General features: G+C 45.8%; 1 protein-coding gene and 1 pseudogene across 5 annotated transcripts in view; both read right to left on the bottom strand.

Moving 5' to 3' along the window:
* AP3B2 (adaptor related protein complex 3 subunit beta 2) overlaps nucleotides 1–8,349 on the bottom strand; it is a 37,665-nt gene extending 29,316 nt beyond the window's left edge. For all 4 annotated transcript variants that reach the window (XR_014810394.1, XR_014810395.1, XR_014810396.1 and 1 more), the window contains exon 1: nucleotides 8,011–8,349. Coding sequence is in view for 1 of the 4 variants with exons in the window: in XM_021098890.2 (XP_020954549.1) it covers nucleotides 8,011–8,123 (113 nt within the window). In the remaining 3 variants the exon portion in view is untranslated. The remainder of the gene's footprint in view (nucleotides 1–8,010) is intronic.
* Nucleotides 8,350–8,923: 574 nt separating this feature from the next.
* LOC146401610 (uncharacterized) overlaps nucleotides 8,924–25,306 on the bottom strand; it is a 53,216-nt pseudogene continuing 36,833 nt past the window's right edge. Inside the window, exons 3-6 of the transcript XR_014810427.1 lie at nucleotides 12,421–12,438; nucleotides 10,569–10,766; nucleotides 10,017–10,305; nucleotides 8,924–9,029 (exon numbers count right to left, since the gene is read on the bottom strand). The product of XR_014810427.1 is annotated as an uncharacterized LOC146401610 (transcript). The remainder of the gene's footprint in view (nucleotides 9,030–10,016; nucleotides 10,306–10,568; nucleotides 10,767–12,420; nucleotides 12,439–25,306) is intronic.

Raw genomic sequence — 25,306 nt, 5'->3', positions numbered from 1 at the left:
TACCTTTTTAAAGGCCCTATCTCCAAATGCAGTCACATTATGAATTTTAGGGGGATGCATTTCAACCCGTGACAGCAACAGAAAGGAATGCATTTGAGATATGGTGCATAAAAGTTTAATATTCAAAACAGATGAAGTACTGATATAAATTTAGGGTCTATATCCAGGGTTCACTGTCAGGGCTTTTACAAGCCCATCTGCCATACATTTGCCCCTCCAGGTAGACGCAGCCCTGAGCTATTGCTCCCCATTCAGTGAAAGGAGCATGGTTTGGTGTGCCTTGGCCATGTGACCTTGTGCAGTGAACAACCAACCCAGAGGTCCAGGGGCTGGTGGTCAAAGAAATGAACAGAGAAGTGTGAATAACTTTGTGGGAAAATGTGTCTGTACACAGCTGACAGAGCTGGGGGACCATTGGTGCATTCATATCTTGCCCAGACAATTCTGAACATTCTCTAATCTCCCAGATGATACTCAGATAATCCACAGCTTTGACCCAGGCATGAGAACCTAGCCAGAACAAGTACCACCAATGGTAAGAATTAAAAAGCAGTGTGTACAAAAAATTGTCACTGAGGCAAAACATTTAGAAGTGACAGAAAATCAGAAATGGGAAGCAGTGATATTAGGAGAGGGAAGAGCATGATAACAGTCATAAAGAGGCAAGTGTGACTGGTGCTGATGCTGAGAAATGAGTAAGTGACAAATGCTAAGAGGAAGAGAAGCTGACATCACATACACCTAGTCATAGGGCTGCATTTTGCAGAAATGTGTGAATGCTTAACAGATAAAATCAGAAAGGACAGGAGGAGTGCTAAGAAATGGATGTTCCAAGGATTTAAAAAATATCTTTACTGAAAAAATTTTTGATGGAAAGCAAAGTACATAATTGATACTTTGCAGAACACAGAGGATTTGCTAGCTATCAGATGAGGGCAGACGATCCAGCCCCACCCATGTTAATCTAAAAATTCTCCATTTATGGATCCTACTCACCCATAAAAAAGAATAAAATGATGCCATGTGCAGCAGTATGGATGAACCTGGAGATTATCATACTAAGTGAAGTAAGTCAGAGGAGAAAGACAAATACCATGTGATACCACTTATATGTGCAATTTAAAATATGATACAGGAGTTCCCCTCGTGCCGCAGTGGTTAACGAATCTGACTAGGAACCATGAGGTTGCGGGTTCAGTCCCTGCCCTTGCTCAGTGGGTTAACGATCCGGCGTTGCCGTGAGCTGTGGTGTAGGTTGCAGACGCGGCTCGGATCCCGCGTTGCTGTGGCTCTGGCGTAGGCCGGTGGCTAAAGCTCCGATTCAACCCCTAGCCTGGGAACCTCCATATGCCGTGGGAGCAGCCCAAGAAATGGCAAAAAGACAAAAAAAAAATATATATATATATGATACAAAACAGAAACAGACTCACAGACACAGATAACAAACTTATGGTTACCAAAGGGGGAAAATAGTGGGAGAGGGATAAATTAGGAGTGTGGGATTAGCAGATACCAACTACTATATGTAAAATAGATAAACAACAAGGTCCTATATAACACAGGGAATTGTATTCAATATATATAGCAATGGGATCCTGCTGTGTAGCACTGGGAACTACATTGAGTCACTTACGATGGAGCATGCTAATGTGCGAAAAAAGAATGTATATACGTATGTGTGACTGGGTCACCTTGCTGTACAGTAGAAAATTGACAGAGCACTATAAACCAGGTATAATGGAAAAAAAAATCACTAAAATAAAAAAAAATTTATATATATGTATATGTATAACTGAATCACTTTGCTATAAACCAGAAACTAACACATCAGTGTAAATCAACTATACTTCAATTTAAAAAAACCAACAACACAGGAGTTCCCACTGTAGCTCAGTGGGTTAAGAACCTGACATAGTATCTGTGAAGATTCAGGTTCAATCCCTGGCCTCCCTCAGTGGGTTAAGGATCCAGGGCTGGATCCCATGTTGCTGTGGCTGGGTGTACACTGGCAGCTGCAGCTCTGAATCGACCCCTTGACCAGGAATTTCCACATGCTGTGGATGTGGCCCTTAAAAAACAAAACTAAACTAAATTAAAAAACTCCTCCATTCAGGAGGATAACCTCCCAAACTAGAGGACATCTTCTACTCCCCATGGCCAAGCCAGAAGACAACCACCTTGTCCCTCTCATAAACACAAACCTAGGCTTGTTGAGTTCAGGACACATGGCTGCTGACAGAGGTACAGACCATTCAGCTGGGCCTGGGCAGCAGAGAAGGTGTGGAAAGAATGACAGAGCTGAGTGCAGCCTTTCCCAGTATACAAATGCACACCACTGCACACCTAGGATCCTCCATACATACAACCACACAGTCAACACACCCCGACAGACACACGCACACACCAACACCCCCGCCAAACGCTGGTACTACCCATACACCCCCATATCTCTCCCACAGACATATCCATACTCCCAAAGACACACCTATATCCCCAGACACATACAATTCATACATAACTCCCCACACACACCACAAAAATCCTACAAACACCCACAATCCCCACACAATCATAGACACACATGCCACACATATAGACACTTCCCACAAAAGCAAACTCTCAACACATAAACCCACACACCTATGGACCAAACACCTCACCTACAAATCCCTGTAAACATCCACAGACACATTCCCACCGTGAACCCTGGGCTAGACATGCACATCCCACATGATGCACATACCCCACACGTGTTCCCCCACAAACACACACACTGCATACACAAACACCTCTTTTTTTTCTTTTTTGGCTGCCCGCAGCATATGGAGTTCCCAGGCCAGGGATCAGATCCAAGTCTCTTGTGACCTACACTGCAGCTGTGGCAACACCAGATCCTTAACACAACTGTGCCAGGCTGGGGATCAAACCTGCGTCCCAGTGCTCCAGAGACGCCATGGATCCCCTTGTGCTGCAGCAGGAACTCCCACAAACACTTTTTTGATGACTCTGGGTTACTTTAGTCTTGTTCACCAAAATGGCCTGTGGACCCCTATTTGAGATTCTTGATGATAAATTTAGGCTTCCAAGATCAAATATGTCCAGACTCACAGATCCTCTGACCTCCTTCTGAGGGGTCACATCCTCACTGGTCAGCCTGGGGTAACTTCCCTGGGACCTGGCCCCTTTAAATCTGGGAGCTCCCTAAAGCAGACTCCCTCACACCCGGGGTATCTGCATCAGCCCCACAGATGCCACACACCCGTGTCAAATGCGCACACCCACACTGCTGCCACTGGCCCAGCCTAGTGCATACCTTACAGGCTCCTGAGGGCTCCAGGGCCCTGTGCAAAGGGGAATAGAGGGAGAGGACAGACTGCAAGTACACAGCAGATACAGCACAGGCAGGATTGTCAGCTGCCCACCAACACAGACAAAGCTCCCTCCTGGAGTGTGACACCCCTCCCCCCCCACCGGCCCTCATCTTTGCTCCCACCAGCCTATGTTCCCAAGACGGGGAGGAAGGGAACACAGCCACACTCTCAGGCCTTGGAAGGTTCATCTCCCGCAGTCAGATCCCCTCCCATGGCTCTCACAGTGACCTGATCCCTGGCCTGGCTTGGCCAGAGGGACTCTCTGAGGGTAGCTGGAGCCAGCCAGGGGGTAGAATATGTCATCTGAGGCCAGACATACTCCCCTTGCCTGATATACAGCTTTCTCCCTCCCCTCACCACCCAAGTTTCAACCCACTGGATGGGAGAGGCCAGCTTATCCTGTGCTTGTCCTAACCTAACTCAGAACCCCCTCTAGCCAGGACCTGGGGGGAGGAAAAGGTCAAACATTTACTCTACCCTCAAATAATCTACTATCCTCCTCCCCTTGGAGCTTCCAGGGAACTAAGCTCACCTACCCTCATGCAAACTTTTGTGCCCCAACACCTACCTCCCCCTCTGGACCCTAAATTCCGGCCCAGTCCTCCCGCTGAAGAGATGGGCCTTAAAGGGGTCTGGCATGAGAATGGCAGCTTCCCACCCCTCGCCTTTCTGGCTGAGGGTCCCTGGGGCCCCTCTGTACCGTAGTGGCTGGTTCTGGCTCTGGCCTTGACCAGGCTCTGGGCAGGGTCCTTCCAGGGATGTTTCTGGGGTCGTGTCTTCCTCTGGAGCCTGGAGCCACCGAAGCTCCTCCGGCTGCAGGGCCTGGTACCAGGGTGGGGGCCCGCCTTCGGGGGCCAGTACAGGGCTGGCAGCCTCCTGATCGGCCCCACACGCCCCTCTGCCCCCTGGCCTCCCTACGGCCCCTGGGAGCTGCAGGAATCGCTGCATTGGGCACCAGGTCCTGCTCCAAAATGGGACCAAGCTGACCAGGGAGCCAGGAATGCCTGTCGCTGTCACCAGATGGCCCGCCCCGAAACTCAGAAACCAGACACTGACGGGGAGGGAGGCTCTGGTTTCCTTTTCACTGCTCAGAGACAAGGACTCTCGCGGGGGAGGAGAGCAGGGACTGGGGACAAAGCCAACCCCCAATCTCCAGGCAGGGGACCAGGGGCAGGGGAGTTGATCCAGATGTAGGTGAGGAATTCTTCACCACTTTCCTGCCACAACTGGACCTCCGCCTCCCCAGAAATGCTCTTCTTCAGAAAGCTCCCTTCTCACTCTGATCCTGACTCTTGATCCTCACCTGCTTTTCCAGGGCCAGTTCCTTTATTTTTTCCCTTCTTTTCAGGGCTCTCTTATCCCTACTTCCTCCATACCTGGTCTAAGCCCCCCAGGTCCACCCCTCCAACTGCTCCTCACTCACATCCTTGGCCCTCTTGTCCCCTGGGCCCCTACCCTGCCAGGAGTGGTTGGCTTTATTGGCTGTCTTTCAAACCCACTCGATGATCCTTAAATTCGCACACACAGCTTTGCCCTTGATGCTTCCCTACTTGCTTCTTACAGAAAAAAAAACAAACAAAAAAACAAAAAACAAAAACCCAAAACCAAAAAACCTTAGATCAAATCCCCTGCAGCTCCCAAACATCTACATCTATGCTCTCCTCCCCTGTGCCCGCCTACCCCTGGGCGGAGCTGGTCCTCCTCCGAGGCAAACCAGTCCTCCCACCTGACTCAGCAAGCCTCCCCTCCTATCACTCAGGGATCACAGCCTCCTTCAGTTCCTTTCAGCCTCTTCCACACTACTGGCTGCTCCCAACTGGCAGTTAAACCTGCTCAGGGCTCTCCCATCCTAATAGTAAACAAACAAAAACAACAACTAAAATAAAATAAAGACACCGTCTTGAACTGATGTTCTCCTCCAACAACTCTTTCCCTCGCTCCCATTTACAGTCACATTTCTTGAAAGCAAAATTCCCATCAACTGTGTTGCATTTATTCACCTCTTATTCACTTTAATATGGCTTTATTTGTTTATTTATTTATTGCCTTTTTAGGGCCACACTCGTGGCATATGGAGGTTCCCAGTCTAGGGGTCGAATAGGAGCTACAGCCGCTGGCCTACACCACAGCCACAGCAACGCAGGATCTGAGCTGCATCCACGACCTACATACACCACAGCTCACAGCAATGCCGGATCTTCAACCCACTGAGCAAGGCCAGGGATTGAAACCACAGCCTCATGGTTCCTAGTTGGATTGGCTTCCACTGTGCCACGACAGGAGCTCCTAATCTGGCTTTAGATGCTGATTAGAATTTAGGGCTGAGGGGCCATGATGTCTGTAATTCACATGGTTCAGCCAAAAATATTTGTAGACAGATGGTTAGACAAAGCAAATACGGCAAAATGTCAACAATGGTTAAATCTAGGTGGTGGGTATACATATATTCATTGTATTATTCACTCAACTTTTCAGTATATTAAAAATTGTTCATAATAGAATGTTAGGGCGAAAATGGTCTACCTTCTTCTCTTCTGATTTGGCCAGAGCTGGTCCCCTCAGGGCAGGAGATGAAGTGGAGCAGGGAGGGGTTGACTTGCTCTTTGTCAAGCCAATGGTCACCATTTATTTATCTTCTTGTTTGAGTTGACCTTATGGGGCATTGACAGTGCTGACTGTTCCCTTCTTGAAACCACATTTTGCTTTTCCTCTGGCCCTTGCCTTACTTTTTCTCAGTTACCTTTAAACACCTTCCCCCTGCTCTCTGGTCACCCTTAATTCCATGCCTTCAGGGTTCCTATCTGTGCCCTGTCTGAACTCATTTTATACATGCTTCCTAGGTTATCTTCACTTCACATGCTTTAACAAAATATATATATGCTAATAATCTCTCCTGGAATCCAAAGTCTAATATCCAGCTACCTCCTAGACTTGAATGTGCCTCTAAATTTACAATATCAGCATGTCAAAAGGCAGGATCAACACGGTTTTCCACAAATTTGTTTGTATTGTCTTTCTTTCCAATCACACCACCAAGGTGTGCATGACACCACCATCTATCCAATTACAAGAACTAGTAACCTAAAATTGTCCTTCTATTCTCCCTGCCCCTTCCCCTTTCTGTCCCCGCCAGTTAATCGTCAGGTTTGTGGCTTCTACCACCTCAATAGTCCTCAGGTCCTCTGCCTCACCCATAGTCTAGGCCACCATCGTGCTCCCCTTCTCCAAATTAAACACCCCTTTATTGTCTTCTGCTCAGTCCAGCATGCCTTGTTCTCCATAATCCAGCTTGGGATCCTTCTTTCTTTGTTTTTTTTGGCCCTGCCCACAGCATGTGGAAATTCCAGGGCCAGGGATAAACCTGAGCCACAGCGGTGATAATGCAGGATCCTTCGCCACGAGGCCCAGCAAGGAACTCCCTGCTTAGGATCCTTCTAAAATGCAAATCTGCTATTGCCTGCTTGGAACCCTTCAGATTCTGGCCATACCATATTAAGACCTATGAAACCTGTGACCTGACTTACTTTCACCTCCACACCTTGATAAAAAAAGCTCTTTCCTCTGCTTGAAACATCCCTGGCTCTCCCCTCTCCCTTCACTCCAGGCCCAGGGACCAGCTCCTCTCATCTGACAGCCCCCACTATTTGAATTGTCACTGACAGATTCTTCCCTGCACTCTCCCCTAGAGCAACTTGACAAAGACTATTTTATGTTCACAGCTGCATTCACAGTGACTAGTACAAGACTTGACAGAGTAGGCACTTAAAAAAATGCTTGTTTTCAGGAGTTCCCGTTGTGGCACAGAGGAAACGAATCTGGCCAGGAACCATGAGGTTGCAGGTTCCAACCCCGGCCTAAGGATCTGGCGTTGCCGGGAACTGTGGTGTAGGTTCCAGACACAACTCAGATCTGGCGTTGCTGTGGCTGTGGGGTAGGCCAGCAACTGTAGCTCCGATTAGACCTGGGAACCTACATATGCCCTGGGTACGGCCCTAAAAAAGACAAAAATGCCAAAAAAAAAAAAAGCTTCTTTTCAGAATTTACAAATGAACGAATGAATGAGCCAAAGGCGGAGAAGAGAGGGAAGTTAAAATAGAGTTGAACTATAGGAGCGATGTGGGGTGCAGGAGTGTGAGCGCCAGACAGAAGATAGGGATAAGAACGTGGGGACGGCCAGAATGAGGGGGGAAGGATTTTAGGAGGGGCCAGGCCTAGGAGTCTATTTCAGGACCTGCCTTGGAGGACAGGCGTCAGCGCAAGCTCGCCGGATCCCTCCCCCACATTCTTTTGAAGTCAGTTCGCCAAGCATAAAAAAAGACGGGGAACCTGTAATCCAGCCTACAAACAGGAGAAACACCTGGGGCGGGAGGCTCCGTCCTCCAGAAAAAGAGCTGGCTGGCCCATCCCCCGCCAACCTCCACCCTCCCTTCCCGGGTTCTAGGCTGGTCCCTCCCGGCAGGGTGCTGGCGTAGGGGATTGGGGTCTCTAGGGCTGGTGCCCGCGGCGGGAGGGGGCTGGGCGGGGCCTGGGCTGGGCCACGGCGGACAGGCCAGGGCGCTGTCCATGGTACCAGCGTGCGTCTGCCGAGGCCAGGCCCTGCCAGTCCCGGCCCATTCACCCTCTTGGCGAGTTCCCTCACCGCTTGTAGTCAGAGGAGAAGATGCCGCCGCTCGCTGGGTCGTGGCCGTACTCGGGCTCCCCGGGGCCAGCGGAGCCGCCCTTGTCTTCGCTGTAGGCGGGGGCAGCCGACATGGGGCAGCAGGGGAGAGGGCCTCGCTGAGGAGGACGCGGCGCCGCCGGGATACGACAAGGGCCGAGGAAGGGAACGCAGGCTGGACCGGCGAGGTTGGCGGCGCGGCCTGGGCTCTGCAGAGGCCGCAATCTGCGGTGCTGGAGGCTGCGCGCGGATTTATCAATCAGGACAGAGGGAATTGAGGTTCTTAAAGCTACCGGCGCCTGCGGGGCGGAGGGCGTGTCCGCGGAGGGAGCGGGAGGGGCGGTGCATCAAGGGCTAGCCCCGCCCCAATTCCTTGGAAATCCCCCACCCCCTTATAAGGAGGGTTCCTTCTCTTTAAAGGGACCTGATGCACCTGCCAGTCTCGGGGTGGGTGGAGGTTGCTGGACCGATAATGGGACGGCCTTCTGGGATTGCAGAACGCCTTTACTCACCCCTGACTACCGGGTCTCAGCGGAACGGCCTCTAGGGGCTCCACTCATTCCAGACACAAGCTTGGATGCTCGCATCCTTGCTGAAGAAGGAAAGGGGGTGGGGGTCTAAGAGAGGACTGTGCTACAAGGCTGAGGGTCCTAGAATGGGAAAGAGGCACCGCATTCAGAGGCTGGGTCAGAGATCAAGAATCGTCCCTGTCCTCCTTCCACCCCTCTGACCCAGAGTCCTGGTTTCTCACCGGGAAGCCAGAGGGCTTCCTGGAGGTGATAGAATTTAAAGAAAATTGGTCCAAGAGCACCAAGGAGCCTACAGAAGTCTGCTGTAGATGTAGATGCAGATGTAGAGAGATGGGGACAGAATACAGAGGTCAATGAACCTTGAATTCAGCTTTAGAAAATAGTTTAATGACCATTTCTGAAGCCCCCATGCCCACCCAGGAGTGCCTGAGGTCATAGCTGGTCCATGGTCAAGTCCACCTCCACCGACACCTAGGAAAGAAGGAAAAGGGAAAAGGTTAGATTAGGGTTGGGTTTGACTGCCAGGACTCCTGGATCTTGTGAGGTCTCCAGCTCCTCTCTCACGGCCGACAGTACCTCAAGGAAAGACAGCTTGGTTCCAGAGGGCAAGTAATGATTAGGCTGGGGGAAGGGTGGGTTCTAGCTGAGTTTGGGGCATCAAGGTGAATAGCTGGGGTCTCTTGGCTGGGCTTAGGAGAGGAGGTGAGGAGGGCTGGACTTGGAGAGTGGAAGGGTCCATAGGGCTGAGTCTTGATCTATATATAGATGGGGTACCTGTGTCTTCAGAACCAGAACTGGTGGGCTTGGGTGGAAATGGGCAGGCCCAGAAAGATGGAGCTTGATTCTAAAGGTGGGTTGGGGGTGGGGGGAATGGGAATGAGAGTGGACCAGGCCCACACCAGTGCCTGGCTGATGCAGGCTGAAGTAAATGGATGTGATAGTTACGGCGAGCTGGGATCTTCCTAGAGTGGGCCCAAAAGGGTTTCTGGGGAGTAGAAACTTGATGAGTTAGCAGGCCGAGTTTGCAGCTGGGGGCTTTGGGTCTGCCAGAGTAAAGTGGATCTGGAGTTTAAGAAACATGCCCAGGGAGTTCCCACTGTGGTGCAGTGGAAATAATCAGACTAGTATCCATGAGGATGTGGGCTGGATCCCTGGCCTTGCTCAGTGGGTTAAGGATCCAGTGTTGCTGTGAGCTGCTGTGTAGGTCGCAGAGGCGGATAGGATCTGGCGTTGCCTCTGTGGCTGTGGCGCAGGCCGGAGACTACAGCTCCAATTCAACTCCTAGCCTGGGAAATTCCATATGCTGCGGGTGTGACCCTACAAAGCAAAAAAGAAAAAAGAAACATGCCCGGGATAGGAAGGCCCTGAAATTTCCAGGAGCTTGTTCATTAGCTACTTTTGTTAACCGGCTCTGGAGGCGAGGTTAGAGTCCTGCCTGGTTAGCTGGGCCATGCTCACCGAACTAATGGGATTCCCGTCTGTTTGTCTGATATCCACGTTGGGCCTTGGACTGAGCAGTTGCATTGCAAAGTGCACACAGTTGCTGAGCGTGGGGTGATAGGGAGGGGGGTCAGCGTCCATGGCTTCACGGATGCGGCGCTCCAGCACTTCGAGGTCAACGCCGCTGCATCTACCCAGTACATACCAAAGCAAGGAGGAGTGCAGCAGCGGCCCTGCCCTTGTTTGGATACAACGCCTTTGCAGTAGCCCAGAAATGTGTGAGGCCCGCAGCGACCAGGATTCTTGCCTGCGGGACCATCGGATGAGTGCGGATCAGAGCCAGGTTAGGTCCTATATGGCTCCAACCCCAACATCCCGCACCTCCATCTCCCGGGGGTCCCGAAGCCCGAAACCCCATAACCCGGGTGCCCAAGCATCTGTCTTCAGAGACCCGCACCATCAGCTTGTGGACCTGCAGTCTTCGTCCCAGCGAGGCCCACTCACTGGTGGAGTGAGGCTTGATGGGCAGTCTCCGAAGACTGGGGCCTGTGTTTCAGCCGAGACACTCACCCTCAAAGTGGATGATCTCTCCACGGCCGCAATACACGCCCACGTGGGCCCCACACCAGTGTCCAGTAGGGGACATCAGCCTGAACAGGAAGAGTCTCCCGGCTCAGGGTCACTGCCCTCCTACTCCACAGGCTCGAAATGGTGACCCAAGGAAAGCTTCAGTGAGGAAGAAATGGTGCTGACTGCGCCGGTCAGGCCCTGGGAGGAGAAATGGACCAGATCGCTGGGCCGGGATGAAAGATAAGCCGGTTCCTTCCACTAATCATGGGTCAGATGGGCCACCCAGGGCACAGGGAGGCCTGGCTTGGGCTAGGCCCCAGGTAAATGTCTTCATTACCCCACACCTGCTTCCCTGTGCTGAGGAACTTCAGAGGCCTGGGCATCATGGATAAATTCTGCCCTGAGCCTTCCTTCGGTGTCCAGTAATTGGGACCTCCGTCTCACCCCCAGTTTTCTTATCTCAAATTCCAGTCTCTCCATTCTTCCCCCCCACCCAGCCCCTTCCCCAATCATCTCCCCTCTTGCTATTCCCTGGAGGCAATGCCAGGGGGCATGTGTACCTGAGACGAGCAAGAGTCCCAAAGAAACAAACCTGGGTGAGATCTGGCCCAAGACAGGGATCTCCTCCCAAGTCTAAGTGGAGAAAGAGTCCTCCAACAACTTCAGCCACCAACATCTGTTGAGCAGCAGCTCATTTCATGTGTAATACAATCCCACAAGATAGGTACAGTATCTGCCTTTTCACAATAAAGAACTGAGGTTCACAGAGATTACATGTTGCCAGAGGGCCCACAGCTTAATACCTCTAAGACTCTGTTTCTTGTGCCCTTTGATCTAAACATCAATCACCTCCCTTTCCTCTTTTTTTTTTTTTTCTTCTATAAGGAAGTGAGAAATACATTTCGGATTTCTCCTATCTTTACTGAGAACAGAGGGCTTTTGGAACTTGGGAGGATGGCCTGCTGGGCTACGCCTGAGCTTGGGTCTCAGAGAGAGCCTGGGAAAGGGGCTAAAAGTAGGGCTTATTGAGCACTGAACCATCCGGAGTTAGCAGAGGAGCTGGGAGAATAAAGTGGCCCACCACCCCAGGTCTCTGGGTATCTATTTTGGAAGGGAAGAGATTGACTCCTCCAGATGTGATTTGGTGGGAAGGATCCACCTAAAAATGAGGAGCCGAGCTGCCCAAGCCCACACTGCAGAGTGCCAACCACTAGGTGGCCTGCCAAGTCTCTCCTATCTCTGACCCTCCCCTTCCCTCCTGGCCCCAGTTTACAATATCCTTTATGTATTACAGGGTGAACCTCATTTTTCCAAACGGGGAGCTATGGAAGACTCAGGGGATCAACTCATCCCAGTTTGTGTGGGACTTTCTAGGTTTTAAATTTGAAAACTCGGTGGAGTTCCCTTGTGGCACAATGGGTTAAAGATCTGGCATTGTCACTGTAGCAGCTTGGGTCACTGCTGTGGGATAGGTTCGAACCCCAGCCTGGGAACTTCTACATGTGCAGGTGCGGCAATCAGTCAATCAATAGAAAACCCTGCATCCCAGGAACCCAGGAAAACTTGGACAGTTGGTTACCTTAAGCTCAGGTCTCCCCTCTCCCATCTCTCTTAACCTCAGGAGACCACAGGGAGGACCCGGTTATGTGAACAGCTCTTTGGACTTTAGTCACATGCTCCTGTAATCCACTAGCAGCATCTCTTGCTTCCCACTCCTGCCATACCCACTAGGTCAAGTAGTGGTCACAGCTGTGGAAGAGGGTGGACTGTCCTGGCCTGTGTTAGGGCAGCAGGCACCCCCACACACACTGGGGAAATGACAAGACAAGCTGAGGACTTCTGTTCCATTTACCTGGGAGGCGAAGCTCATCTAGGGGGTAAAAGACAAAACAAAACAAAAATGGCTGTCACCACCTGGCTCCTGGGGAGTGAGGGTCCAAACCACTGCCCCTCACCTCTCTCTACTCAGCAGTGCGCCCTGCATGTGCGGCTCTTTGTCTGTGTGTCAATGCATGGCTGTGGATTTGGTGTGTCCGTGAGTCTGTGTTGCAATACTGGCTACAGTCTGGGCTGGGCTGCTTCTCTATATGGGACATCAAATAAACTACTTCCTCTCTCTGGGCCTCAACTTCCTCATCTGTGAACTGGGGATAATAAACTTAGAAGGATGGGCATCACAGGACCATTGTGAGGCACTGACAGCTCTTTGTGAGCAAGACAAGGAGAGACAGGCAGGGTTTGTTTATCTTCAGTCTGCGCTTGAGCATGCAGCGTTGGACGTCAAGGGAGGAGGGGTGGGGAGAAAGTGTCTTTCTCAGCTCAGAGGAGAAAAACAATGGGCCCTCAGAGGTTGGCTGCCTCCCTGTGACCCCTGCCCCAGAGCTCTCAGGCAGTCACCCAGCTGGAAAGGCCTTGGAGAGCAGGGCCCCACCCCTGACTCTCCCTCTGAAAATTTCCCAGTGGTGATGGGGGTGATGAGGCACTTTGGCTACCATCAGCTGGGTCCCTGGACTTTGAGTCAAGGTTTGGAAAAGGAGACGCCCCCTCAGATAAACATGTAGGCTCCATCCATAATAACATTTATTGCCAGAAACTATGTTAAAGCCCCATTTAGCTCTTACAGCAGTGTCATGAAATAGATACTGTTGTTACCTTTCCAATTGAACAGATGGGGAAACTGAGGCTTGGAGAGGGTGCTGGGGTTATAAAGTAGTAAGTGGAGGAACGAGGATTCAAGCCCAGGCCGTCTGGTTCCAGTACCCATGACCTTAACCACTGTACAGTACTGTCCCCTCATGCTGCTGGCAGAAGCACCCTCTTCCCAGGAGCCCACCACCAGGAATTATTGAATCCCTGTATTCTTCCTGACCTTCCCCTCAGCTTTCTTTGAGCCTAGCCACCGTTGTCTTCATAATAAGGGAAAAGGAGCAGGGTCCTGGAGTTGTGGGTAAGAGCTCAGGGAACAGAGCATCCCACGCTCTGGGCACCTGGCTTGGCAATGTTGCCACCCCATTGGGGCTCCTCACTGGAGGCCTGAGCTCCTTTTCCTCTCACCCTGAGGCCTTCAGGGGAACAGTGGTGAGGGTGGCCCTGGAACTGGGCATGGGGATGACAAGCAGTCTCTTCGGGGCCCCAGAGGTTGGTTCCAAAGGGCCCCTGCCCTTCTCCCAGAGATCCCTGAAGCCCAGTGGGGTCCTATCACTGAGCATTAGGGCTTGTAGTGACTCTCGGTCATGGGGCTGTGGTTTGGCTTGACTTTCCATCCCCCGTTGAGTCTAACACTAGACAAAGGATTCCTTTGTGAGAGGCAAGGTTTGGCAGTCACTGCTCTTGGCTGGCCACCTCCAGCCAGAACAAAGGTTAGGGCTCCCCACTGGGGCAAAGCAGGCTGTTCCTATGAGCCCCCAGCACAGCTTAGGCTAGCCCTTCCTTCCTTTACAAAGCCTTTGGTCACCCCCTCCCTCTTGGCCCACTGTAATCCCACCTGAATGCCAGCCCCCAGCCCAAGAAGATCACCTTGCAGTAGTCCCCTCTGTACCTTGCTAGGTGCTCTCCTCTGTGGCCAGAGCTGGAACGACTAGCTGTCCACCCCTCAGGGAGACAGAGGAGCCAAGCAGGAAGCCCTGGAGCCCCGTTTTAAGCATCACCATCTGGGCCAATCTGATGGCACTACTCCCACCTCCTGGCAGCTTGAGGGGCAAGTGGCAGCCAGAGACGGCAAGGCTGGGGTCTGGAGTGGGTAACTGGTGCCCTCACCCACCTCTCTCCTCCTCCTGGTGTTCAGCCCCTACCCCATACCTGCTTGTGCTGCCACTGCCACTGGTGCCTGCTGACTGAACCCACTCTTCTCCCTTTACTGCCCCACACCTACCCTACTGTGGTCAGAGAATAAACTGCATGGTTTAATTCCTTTCGTGTTATTGAGACTTGCTTTATTGACTAACATATGGTCTATATTAGTAAACATACTGTGTGCACTTGAAAATATTTGCACATTTAGCCTGTAATGTTCTATAAATATCAATTAGGTCAGGGTGACTGATAATGTTCAGATTATCTATGTCTTTGCTGATTTTTTGTGTAGTTTTTCTATCAATTGAGGCATAGTAATTATGATTGTGAAACTGTCCTTTTTCTTTGCTTTTTAGGGCTGCACCTAGTTCCCAGGCTAGGGGTTGAATCGAAGCTGCACCTGCTGGCCATAGCCACAGCAACACGGGATCTGAGCTGTGTCTGTGACCTACACCGCAGCTCATCATAACGCTGGATCCTTAACCTACTGAGCAAGGCTGGGGATCAAACCTGCATCCTCATGGATACTATTCAGGTTTGTTACCATCAAGCCACAACAGGAACTCCCATTTCTCCTTGCAATTCTGTCAAATTTTGCCTTGCGGATTTTGAAACGCTATTATTAGCTGTGTAAACATTTTATTATTGTTATGTTTTTCTAATGAATTGACTCCTTATGGTTACAGATGTTGATCCTTATCTCTGCTAATAGTTTTTGCTTTGAAGTCTATTTTATTTAATATTATGCTCACTATTTGCTGGTATATCTTTTGCCATTCATTTACTTTTATTTTTTTGGACACACCTACTGTGGCATGTGGAAATTCCAGGGCCAGGGATCAGACCCCTGGTTGCATAGCTGCAACCAGAGCCATAGTGGTGACAATACTGGATCCCCAATACAATGAGCCACCAGAGAACTCCACCATTCATTTACTTTTTATCTGTGTCTATATTTGAGGTGTATCTCTTGCAGACAGGATATAGTTGAGTCTTGCTTTTTATTCACTTTGGTAATCTCTGCCTTTAAATTGGACTGTTTATACTATTGCCTTTGGAATGAATTAGCAATGAGATCCTGCTGTGTAGCATTGGGAACTATGTCTAGTCACTTATGATGGAGCATGATAATGTGAGAAAAAAGAATGTACACATGTATGTGTAACTGGACCACCACGCTGTACAGTAGGAAAAAAACTGTATTGGGGAAATAACAAAAATAAATAAATAAATAAAAATAAATTGGACTGTTTAGTCCATAGATATTTAATGTAATAATTGATATGGTTGGATTTTGATCTATCATTTGTTTTTATTCCCTTCTGGCTTTTGTTCCTTTGTTCTCCCTTTCCTGTCTTCTTTTGGCATAGTTATCTTTTTTAAAAAATTTCATTTCATGTATTGACAATTAGCTGTACCTCTTTATCCTATATTTTAGTAATTTCTCTAGTATTACAATGTAACTACTTTAGTTTTCATACCTACTTAGTATTGTAAGACTTCACAAAAAATGTAGAAGCCTTATAACCAAATAGGTCCATTTACTACCATCCCTGCTCCATACTTTATGCTATATCTGTTGTAGGTATCATATCTACACACATTATAAACTCCACAAGATAATGTTGTAATTTTTTTTTTTTTTTTTGGCTTTTTGCCATTTTCTTGGGCCGCTCTCGCGGTATATGGAGTTCCCAGGCTAGGGGTCCAATCGGAGCTGTAGCCACCAGCCTACGCCAGAGCCACAGCAACGCAGGATCCGAGCCGCGTCTGCAACCTACACCACAGCTCACAGCAACGCCGGATTGTTAAGCCACTGAGCAAGGCCAGGGATTGAACCTGCAATCTCATGGTTCCTAGTCGGATTCGTTAGCCACTGCGCCACGAGGGGAACTCCAATGTTATAATTTTTGCTTTAAACTGTCCTGTATCTTGACTCACAAACATGGAGAACAGACTTGTGGTTGCCAAGAGGGAGGGGGATGGAGTGGGATGGACTGGAAATTTGGGGTTAGTAAATGCAAACTATTACATTTAGAATGGATAAGCAATGAGGTCCTGCTGTATAGCACAGGGAGCTCTATCAAGTCTCTTGGGAAAGACCATGATGGAAGATAATATAAGAAAAAGAATGTATGTATACATATGATTGGGTCACTTTGCCATACAGCAGAAATTGACAAACCATTGTAAATCAACCCTACTTCAATAAAAAATTAAATAAAATACAGCACTAAGAAAAAAAAAAACTGTCCTGTATCTTAAAGAAAATAGAAAGAAAAAGTAGTCTTTCATATTTACCCAGATATTTATACCATTTTTTTTTTGTCTTTTGTCTTTTTGTTGTTGCTATTTCTTGGGCCGCTCCCGCGGCATATGGAGGTTCCCAGGCTAGGGGTTGAATCGGAGCTGTAGCCACCGGCCTACGCCAGAGCCACAGCAACACTGGATCCGAGCCACGTCTGCAACCTACACCACAGCTCATGGCAACGCCGGATCGTTAACCCACTGAGCAAGGGCAGGGACCGAACCCGCAACCTCATGGTTCCTAGTCGGGTTCGTTAACCACTAAGCCACGACGGGAACTCCTATTTATATCATTTTTGATCCTCTAATATTCATTCTTGAAAGTCTAAGATTTTGCCTGACATTTCCTTTTAGCCTGAAGAGTTTCCTTCACCATTTTGTTTGTTGCAGATCTGCTGGTGATGAATTTTCTTAGATGAATTCTTTTATTTGAAAATAACTTTATTTCATTTTCATCATCCTATTGGATGTAGAATTCTGTATTAACAATCTTTTTCTTTCAACAGTTTAAAGGTTTTCCACTGGACAGCCACATGGAAAAGAATGAAAACAGAATACTTTCTAACACCATACACAAAAACTCAAAATGGATTAAAGACCTAAATATAAGACCAGATACTATAAAACTCTTAGAGAAAAACATAGGCCAAACACTCTCTGACATAAACAAAAGCAATACCTTCCCAGATCCACCTCCTAGAGTAATGACAAAAAAAACCCAAAATAAACAAATGGGACTTAATTAAACTTAAAAGTTTCTGCACAGCAAAGGAAACCCTAAACAGAATGAAAACTCACAGAATGGAAGAAAATATTTGCAAATGAAGTGACTGATAAGGGATTAATCTCCAAAATTTATAAACACCTTCTGCAGCTCAATAACAAGAAAACAAACAACCCCATCAAAAAGTGGGCAGAAGATCTAAACAGACAGTTCTCCAGAGAAGACATACAAATGGCCAAAAACACATAAAAAGATGTTCAACAGCACTAATGATTAGAGAAATGCATATCAAAACCACTATGAGGTACTACCTTACACCGGCCAGAATGGCCATCATCAAAAAGTGTACAAACAATAAATGCTAGAGAGGGTGGAAAAAAGGGAACCTTACTACACTGTTGGTGGGAATGCAAATTGGTGCAACCACTGTGGAAAACAGTATGGAGATTCCTCAGAAAACTAAAAATAAATTACCATTTGATCCAGCAATCCCACTCTTAGGCATCTATCCAGAGAAAACCATGACTCAAAAAGATACATGTACCCCAATGTTCATTGCAGCACTATATACAATAGCCAAGACATGGGAACAACCTAAATGTCTATCGACAGAGGAGTGGATACAGAAGATGTGGTACATGTACACAATGGAAAATTACTCAGCCATTAAAAAGGAAAGACATAACGGCAGTTGCAGCAACATGGACGGACTTAGAAATTATGCTAAGAATTCAATCAGACAGTGAGACACCAACATCATATGCTACACTTACATCTGGAATCTAAAAAAAAGGACACAATGAACTTCACTGCAGAACAGATACTGATTTACAGACTTTGAAAAGCTTATGGTTTCCAAATGAGACAGGTTGAGGGGGTGATGAGCTAGGGGTTTGGGATGGAAATGCTATAAAATTGGGTTGTGATGATTGTTGTACAACTATAAATGTAATAAAATTGAGTAATTTTTTAAAAAAGTTTAAAGGATTTCCCCCACTGTTATTTGACCAGGTGAGAAATCAAAGATATCTCAAATTATTGTTCTCCAATATGTCATGTATTATTTATCTTTGCTATTCAGATTTTATATTTGTTTTTGGCGGTTTGACTATGATGTATCTAGGAGTGGTTTTCTTCATATATATCTCATTGTGGTGCCCTGAGATTTTTGAATATATAAATGTTGTGTTTACAAATTCGGGGATTTTTGTCATTTTTTCTTCACATGTTTTTCTGCCTTGTTTTCTCTCTCCTCTCCTTCTCTAACCCCAATAATACCATTACTTTAATATTGTTTGATATGTCTTTTTTTTTCAATTTTTATTCTCAGTCTTTTGACTGGAATGTCTCCCAGTATTTCATTAATTTCACTGATCTTTTCATCTGACAACTTAAACTTGCTGTTAGACTCATTCATTGAATTGCTCACTTAATTTCAGTTTTAGAATTTCTATTTTTAAATATAATTTTCTTGGAGTTCCCATTGTGGTTCAGCAGGTTAAGGACACGACATTGTCTCTGTGAGGATGTGGGTTTGATCCCTGGTGTGCTCAGAGGGTAGAGGATCCAGTGTTGCCATGGCTGTGGCATAGGCCCCAGCTGCAGCTCAGATTCAGTCCCTGGCCCAGGAACTTCCATATGCCACAGGTGTTGTCCTTAAAAAAAAAAAAAAAAAAAAAAAGAAAAAGAAAAAAAAGTAAATAGAGAGTTCGTTGCGGCACAGCAAAAAAGAATCCAGCTAGTATCCATGAGGATGAGGGTTCGATCCCTGGCCTTGCTTAGTAGGTTGGGGATCTGGTGTTGCCATGAGCTGTGGTGTAGGTCCCAGATGTGGCTTGGATCCTGCATTCCTGTGGCTGTATTGTAGGCTGGTAGCTGTAGCTCCGATGCGACTCTTAGCCTGGGAACTTCCATATGCTGCGAGTGCTGCCCTAAAAAGCCCCTCCCCCCAAAAAAAGTAAATATAATTTTCTTTTGCTGAGATTCTCCATCTATTTATTCATTGTAACTATCTTTTGCTTAAGGTCTTTTGTAGATATTTATAGTAAAATATAATAAATTTCTTCCCAATATTTGGGTGGTCTTGGTATCTACTGTTATTGTCTGACTTTTCTAATGATGTTAAGTTACATTTTCCTATTTTTTCTTTTTTTTGGCATGGCTAGGATTTAAAAAATCTGTATAATGGACATTGGGGATGATACATTGTACAGATCCTGGATTCTTTATCTTCCTCTTAACAACACCACAGAATGGAAGAAAATATTTGCAAATGAAGTGACTGATAAGGGATTAATCTCCAAAATTTATAAACACCTTCTGCAGCTCAATAACAAGAAAACAAACAACCCCATCAAAAAATGGGCAGAAGATCTAAACAGACAGTTCTCCAGAGAAGACATACAAATGGCCAAAAACACATAAAAAGATGTTCAACATCACTAATGATTAGAGAAATGCATATCAAAACCACTATGAGGTACTACCTTACACCGGCCAGAATGGCCATCATCAAAAAGTGTACAAACAATAAATGCTAGAGAGGGTGGAAAAAAGGGAACCTTACTACACTGTTGGTGGGAATGCAAATTGGTGTATTAGGAAGCAGTCAAATTAATAGCTTGAACTTGACTCAAACTTGAGGAGTTTGGTTCAATCCTTTGTTATGATGAATCTGTTTAAGTTTCACCATTATTATTAGGGTGAATTCCTTAGTCCTAGTCCATAGTCTTCTAATTCCACAGTCCCTATGGAATTTCAGTGGGCAGTCTAAAGTCATTACCAAACTTCTTTAAATCTATGGAAATCAAACTACAAATTCTGTCTCTTTTGCAGCAGCAGCAGCTGAAATACCTGCTTTTCAGCTTTTGCTTTCCACTGGGCTCTTTGGAGTCTCACCTACTTGATGTGCAGTAAGGAGCTATCCAAGGATTTGTGGGGATTTTATATCCAGATTTAGGGGATCCTTTCTCTGTAGATACCTCCTGTCTGGGATATCCCCCCCTCAATTTCCAACTTCTCCACCCTGGAATTTATCCACTGATCCTTTTGTGTGTGTGTGTGTGTGTCTTTTTAGGGTCACACTCACAGCATATGGAAGTTCCCAGGGTAGGGGTTGAATCAGAGCTGTAGTTACAGGCCTACACCACAGCCACAGCAATTCGGGATCTACACCACACCACAGTTCACGGCAACGCTGGATCCTTAACCCACTGTGGTCAGGGGTTGAATCCACGTCCTCATGGATACTAGTCAGGCTCATTACCGCTGATCCATGACAGGAACTCCTATGCACTGATATCTTAAACCAAGAAGTCTGTGGCTTTCTGCCTGAGGCCTAGCCACTCCACCCTGTACAGATAAGGGAGTGCTCTAAGGGAAAAGTTTGGAAAGAAAGATCTCATCCAATGCAGTTCTCTTCATTCAAGGGTCAAATCTCCAGGTTCTGTTTTTTTTGTTGTTGTTTTTGGGGTTTTTTTGGCCTTCCTGTGGCATATGGAGTTCCCAGGCCAGGGATCGGATCCAAGTAGCAGCTGTGACCTACGCTGAAACGGCTGCAATGTTGCATCTTTTAACCCACTGTGCTGGGCTGGTGACTGAACCTGTGTCCTGGAGCTCCAGAGATGCTGCCAATCCCATTGTTCCACAGTGGGAGCTCTGCTGTTGGCTCTTGATTGCTCCAAATAAGTTTTACTTTTATCTTTTAAATTAACATTTAGTAAAATTGGCTATTTTTGCTGTACATTTCTATGAATTTTAACACATGAATAGATTCATCATAATCAATAAAGAAAAATTACACTATCCCCCAAACTAAATAACCCTTTTTAACATCTCATATTAGTATGATCCACATGGCACAATTAATAAACCAATATTGATACATTATTATTAACTAAAATCCATCCTTTATTTAAATTTCCTGGGGAGTTCCCGTCGTGGCGCAGTGGTTAACGAATCCGACTAGGAACCATGAGGTTGCGGGTTCGGTCCCTGCCCTTGCTCGGTGGGTTAACGATCCGGCGTTGCCGTGAGCTGTGGTGTAGGTTGCAGACACGGCTCGGATCCAGTGTTGCTGTGGCTCTGGCGTAGACCGGGGGCTACAGCTCCGATTCAACCCCTAGCCTGGGAACCTCCATATGCCGCGGGAGCGGCCCAAGAAATAGCAACAACAACAACAAAAGACAAAAAGACAAAAGACAAAATAAATAAATAAATAAAATAAAATAAAATAAAATAAAATAAATTTCCTTACTCTTTTGCAAAGGTTCTTTTTTTGTTCAAGGGTTCCATGCTAGATAACATATTACATACATATATCTTAGATACCATATTGCATATTACCAATAACATATTACAATTACATGCTATCTCCTTGGGCTTCTCTGGTCACAATGGTTTTAATTTGCCTTTCTTTAATATGTTGAACATATTTTCATGTGCGTATTGTCTTCTATTATAATCTCTAGTAAAGTATTTGTTCAAGTCTTTTAGCTATTTTGTTAATTGAGATAGAATTTGCATACAATAAAATTCACCATTTTAAAGTGTGCACTTCAGTGGTTTTTAGTATGTTCAAAAGTTTGTGAAACCATCGCCACTACCTAATTCCAGAACATTTTCATCATATCCACTAAGCAGTCGTTTTTCATTATCCTCCCCACCTTCCCCCAGCTCCCAGTAACTACTAATCTTTTTCTCTCTGGATTTCTTATTCCGGACATTTCATATAAATGAAATTATATATTCTGTGGCCTCTTCTGTCTGGCTTTTCTCACTTAGCATAATGTTTTCAAGATTCACCCATAGTGTAGCATATACCAGTACTTCATGTATTTTTATGGTCACATAATATTCCACTGCATGATTATACCATGTTTTCTTTATCTATTCATCAGTTGATGGATATTTGGGTTGTTCTCACTGTTTGAATATTATGAATAAGGCTTCTATGAACATTCATGTACCAGTTTTTATTTGAACTTATGTTTTCACTACTCTCGGGTAAATACCTAATACTTGCTGGGTCATATGGTAATTCCATGTGATTGTGCCTACAGCACTCAGAAGTTCCTGGGCCAGGGATCGAATCCACACCAGTGGATCCTTAACCGCTAGGCCAGGAGGGAACTCCTCATGTTTAACTTTTTTGAAGAACCAACCAACTGCTTTCCAAAGCAAATTCATTCCTGTCAGCACTGTTCCAGTTGCTCCATATTCTTGCCAACACTTGTTGTCTATTTGATTATAGTCATCCTAGTAGGTATGAAGTGGTATCTCATTGTGTTTTTGATTTGAATTTCCCTAATGACTAATGATGTGAGCATTTTTCATGTGCTTATTGGCATTTCTATATCTTCTTCGGGCAAATGTCTTTAATACTTTTGCCCATTTTTCATTGGGTTGTGTTTGTACTATGAAATTGTAGGAGTTCTATATATATACTATGGTTACTAGACCTTTATCAAATATATGGTTTACAAATATTTTCTTCCATTCTGTGGATTGTCTTTTCACTATCTTGAGAGTATCCACTGACATGCAAAAGCTTTTCTGCTTTGATATAGTGCAGTTCATCTATTGTTTCTTGTGTTTTTGGTGTCACACCTAGAAACTATTGCCTAAGGCAAGGTCTCAAAGATTTATATTTACGTATTCTTCTAAGAGCATTCTAATTTTAGCTCTTACATTTAGGCCTCTTATCCACTTTGTGTTAATTCTTTTTTTTTTTTTTTTTTTTGTCTTTTTGCTATTTCTTTGGGCCGCTCCCGCGGCATATGGAGGTTCCCAGGCTAGGGGTCTAATCGGAGCTGTAGCCACTGGCCTACGCCAGAGCCACAGCAACGCAGTATCCGAGCCGCGTCTGCAACCTACACCACAGCTCACGGCAACGCCGGATCGTTAACCCACTGAGCAAGGGCAGGGACCGAACCCGCAACCTCATGGTTCCTAGTCGGATTCGTTAACCACTGCGCCACGACGGGAACTCCTGTGTTAATTCTTGTATATGCTTTGAGGTAGGGTTCAACTACATTCTTTTGCATGTGGATATCCAGTCATCATAGCACTATTTGTGAGAACTGTCTTTTTCCCACTGAATGATCTTAGACTCTTGTTGAAAATCAGTTGAACATAGCTATATGGATTGATTTTGGGTCTCTCAATTATACTCCATTGATCTATATGTTTGTCTTTATGCTAGTACCAAATTGTCTTAAATGTTGTAAATTTGTAGTAGCTTTGAAATTGGGAAATGTGAGTCTTGCAACTTTATTCTTCTTATATAAAGTTGTTTCAGCTATTTAGGTCACTTGGAACTCCATATGAATTTTAGGATTAGCTTGTTTGTTTCTTTTTGAAAAGGCAACTGGGATTTTGATGGCAATTGTGTTGAATTTATAGATCAATTTCAGAACTGCCATCTTAATATTAAATCTTACAATTCATGAACATTGGATGTCTTTCCATTTATTTATGTCTTAATTTTTTTCTTGCTTTAGATCTTTAATGTCTTGTGTTTTTCAGTGTACAATTCTTGCACTTCTCTGTGTAAGAGGAATTCTATGTATTATTTTTGATACTATTATAAGTGGAATTATTTCTTGAATTTCATTTTGAGATTGTCCATTGTTAATGTATAGACATACAACTGATTTTTGTGTATTGCTCTTGTATCTTGCAATGTTTCTAGAACTTGTTTATTAGCTCTAATTAGCTTTTTTGTGGATATTCTTTAGTATTTTCTAAATATAAGATCATGTCATCTTCAGAAAGCAACAGTTTTACTTTTTTCTTTCCAATCTGGATGCCTTTTATTACTTAGTTTTACTAATTTCCCTGGCCTGACTCTACAGTACAATGTTAAGTAGAGTGGTAAGAGCAGACATCCGTATCTTGTTCCTGATCTTAGAGAGCGTTTAGTCTTTCACCACTAAGTATGATGTTAGCTGTAGGTTTGGGGTTTTTGTGTGTGGTAAATTATATGTAGCAAAATTTACTTTTTTTTTTTCTTCCTGTACCTGAGGCATGTGGAGGCTCCTGTGCCACAGCAGTGACTCAGGCTGCTGCAGTGACATCGGATCCTTAACCTGCTGCACCAGAGGAGAACTCCTAAAATTTACCATTTTAACAATTTTTAAGTGTACAATTCAGTGGCATTAAGTGCATTTACATTATTGTGCAACTATTACTACCATCCATCTCTAGAACTTTATCATCCCAAAGTGAAACAACTAACAATATCTGTCACAGACCCCACATCAATTTATGAGGCTATTGAAAAAATACACAAAACAGAAAAACAACACTAAAAAAATAAATAAATAAACCCCCAAAACCTCATAAGCCAGTCTTTCCTATGAATACAAATGAGAAAACTGTGGGACTTCAAGGCCTTTTCAAGGAGATAGAACTCAAAGCCTCTGGCCAAGACAAGAATTTTAAGACCCTCCCACCAATCTCATTGTAATGCCCCTTTTCCCACCTTGAGCAATCTGTTCTACTCCTTCCTACCCCCTATAGGAAATGTATGTGGCCCACTCCTCACCCCGCCCCTATGGGGCATTGTATACCCCCAACCAACTAGCAAATGTATCATAAGACCCTTCTTTCCCCAACCAATCAGCAGGCTAGAAGGTGTATCATAAGACCCATCCTCTCTCCCTGGGCTATAAAAACAGACAGAACCATGCATGTCAGGCTCTCCCTGATTAAGAGGAAGTTGTCCCACTGTGCTAGCAGCATCTCTTATCTTTCTTTTCACCTGCTATGAATCTGGGAAATTCTTTTTCTAACCCATGCCCACAGACAATGACAAAAACTGTCTTCTAAAATATCAGCAAATTGAAATCATGATCAAGTTTAGCTTATTCTCAAAATTTCAAGAATGAGTTAACTTGAGAAAACCTATTAATAT

This window comes from Sus scrofa, chromosome 7 (genome assembly GCF_054392235.1).
Source record: "Sus scrofa isolate SSC_HxYL_T2T_F1_AM1 chromosome 7, Sscrofa_HxYL_maternal_Yorkshire_Landrace_v2.0, whole genome shotgun sequence".
Lineage (NCBI taxonomy): Eukaryota > Metazoa > Chordata > Mammalia > Artiodactyla > Suidae > Sus > Sus scrofa.
This window is presented reverse-complemented; position numbering and strand designations above follow the sequence as displayed.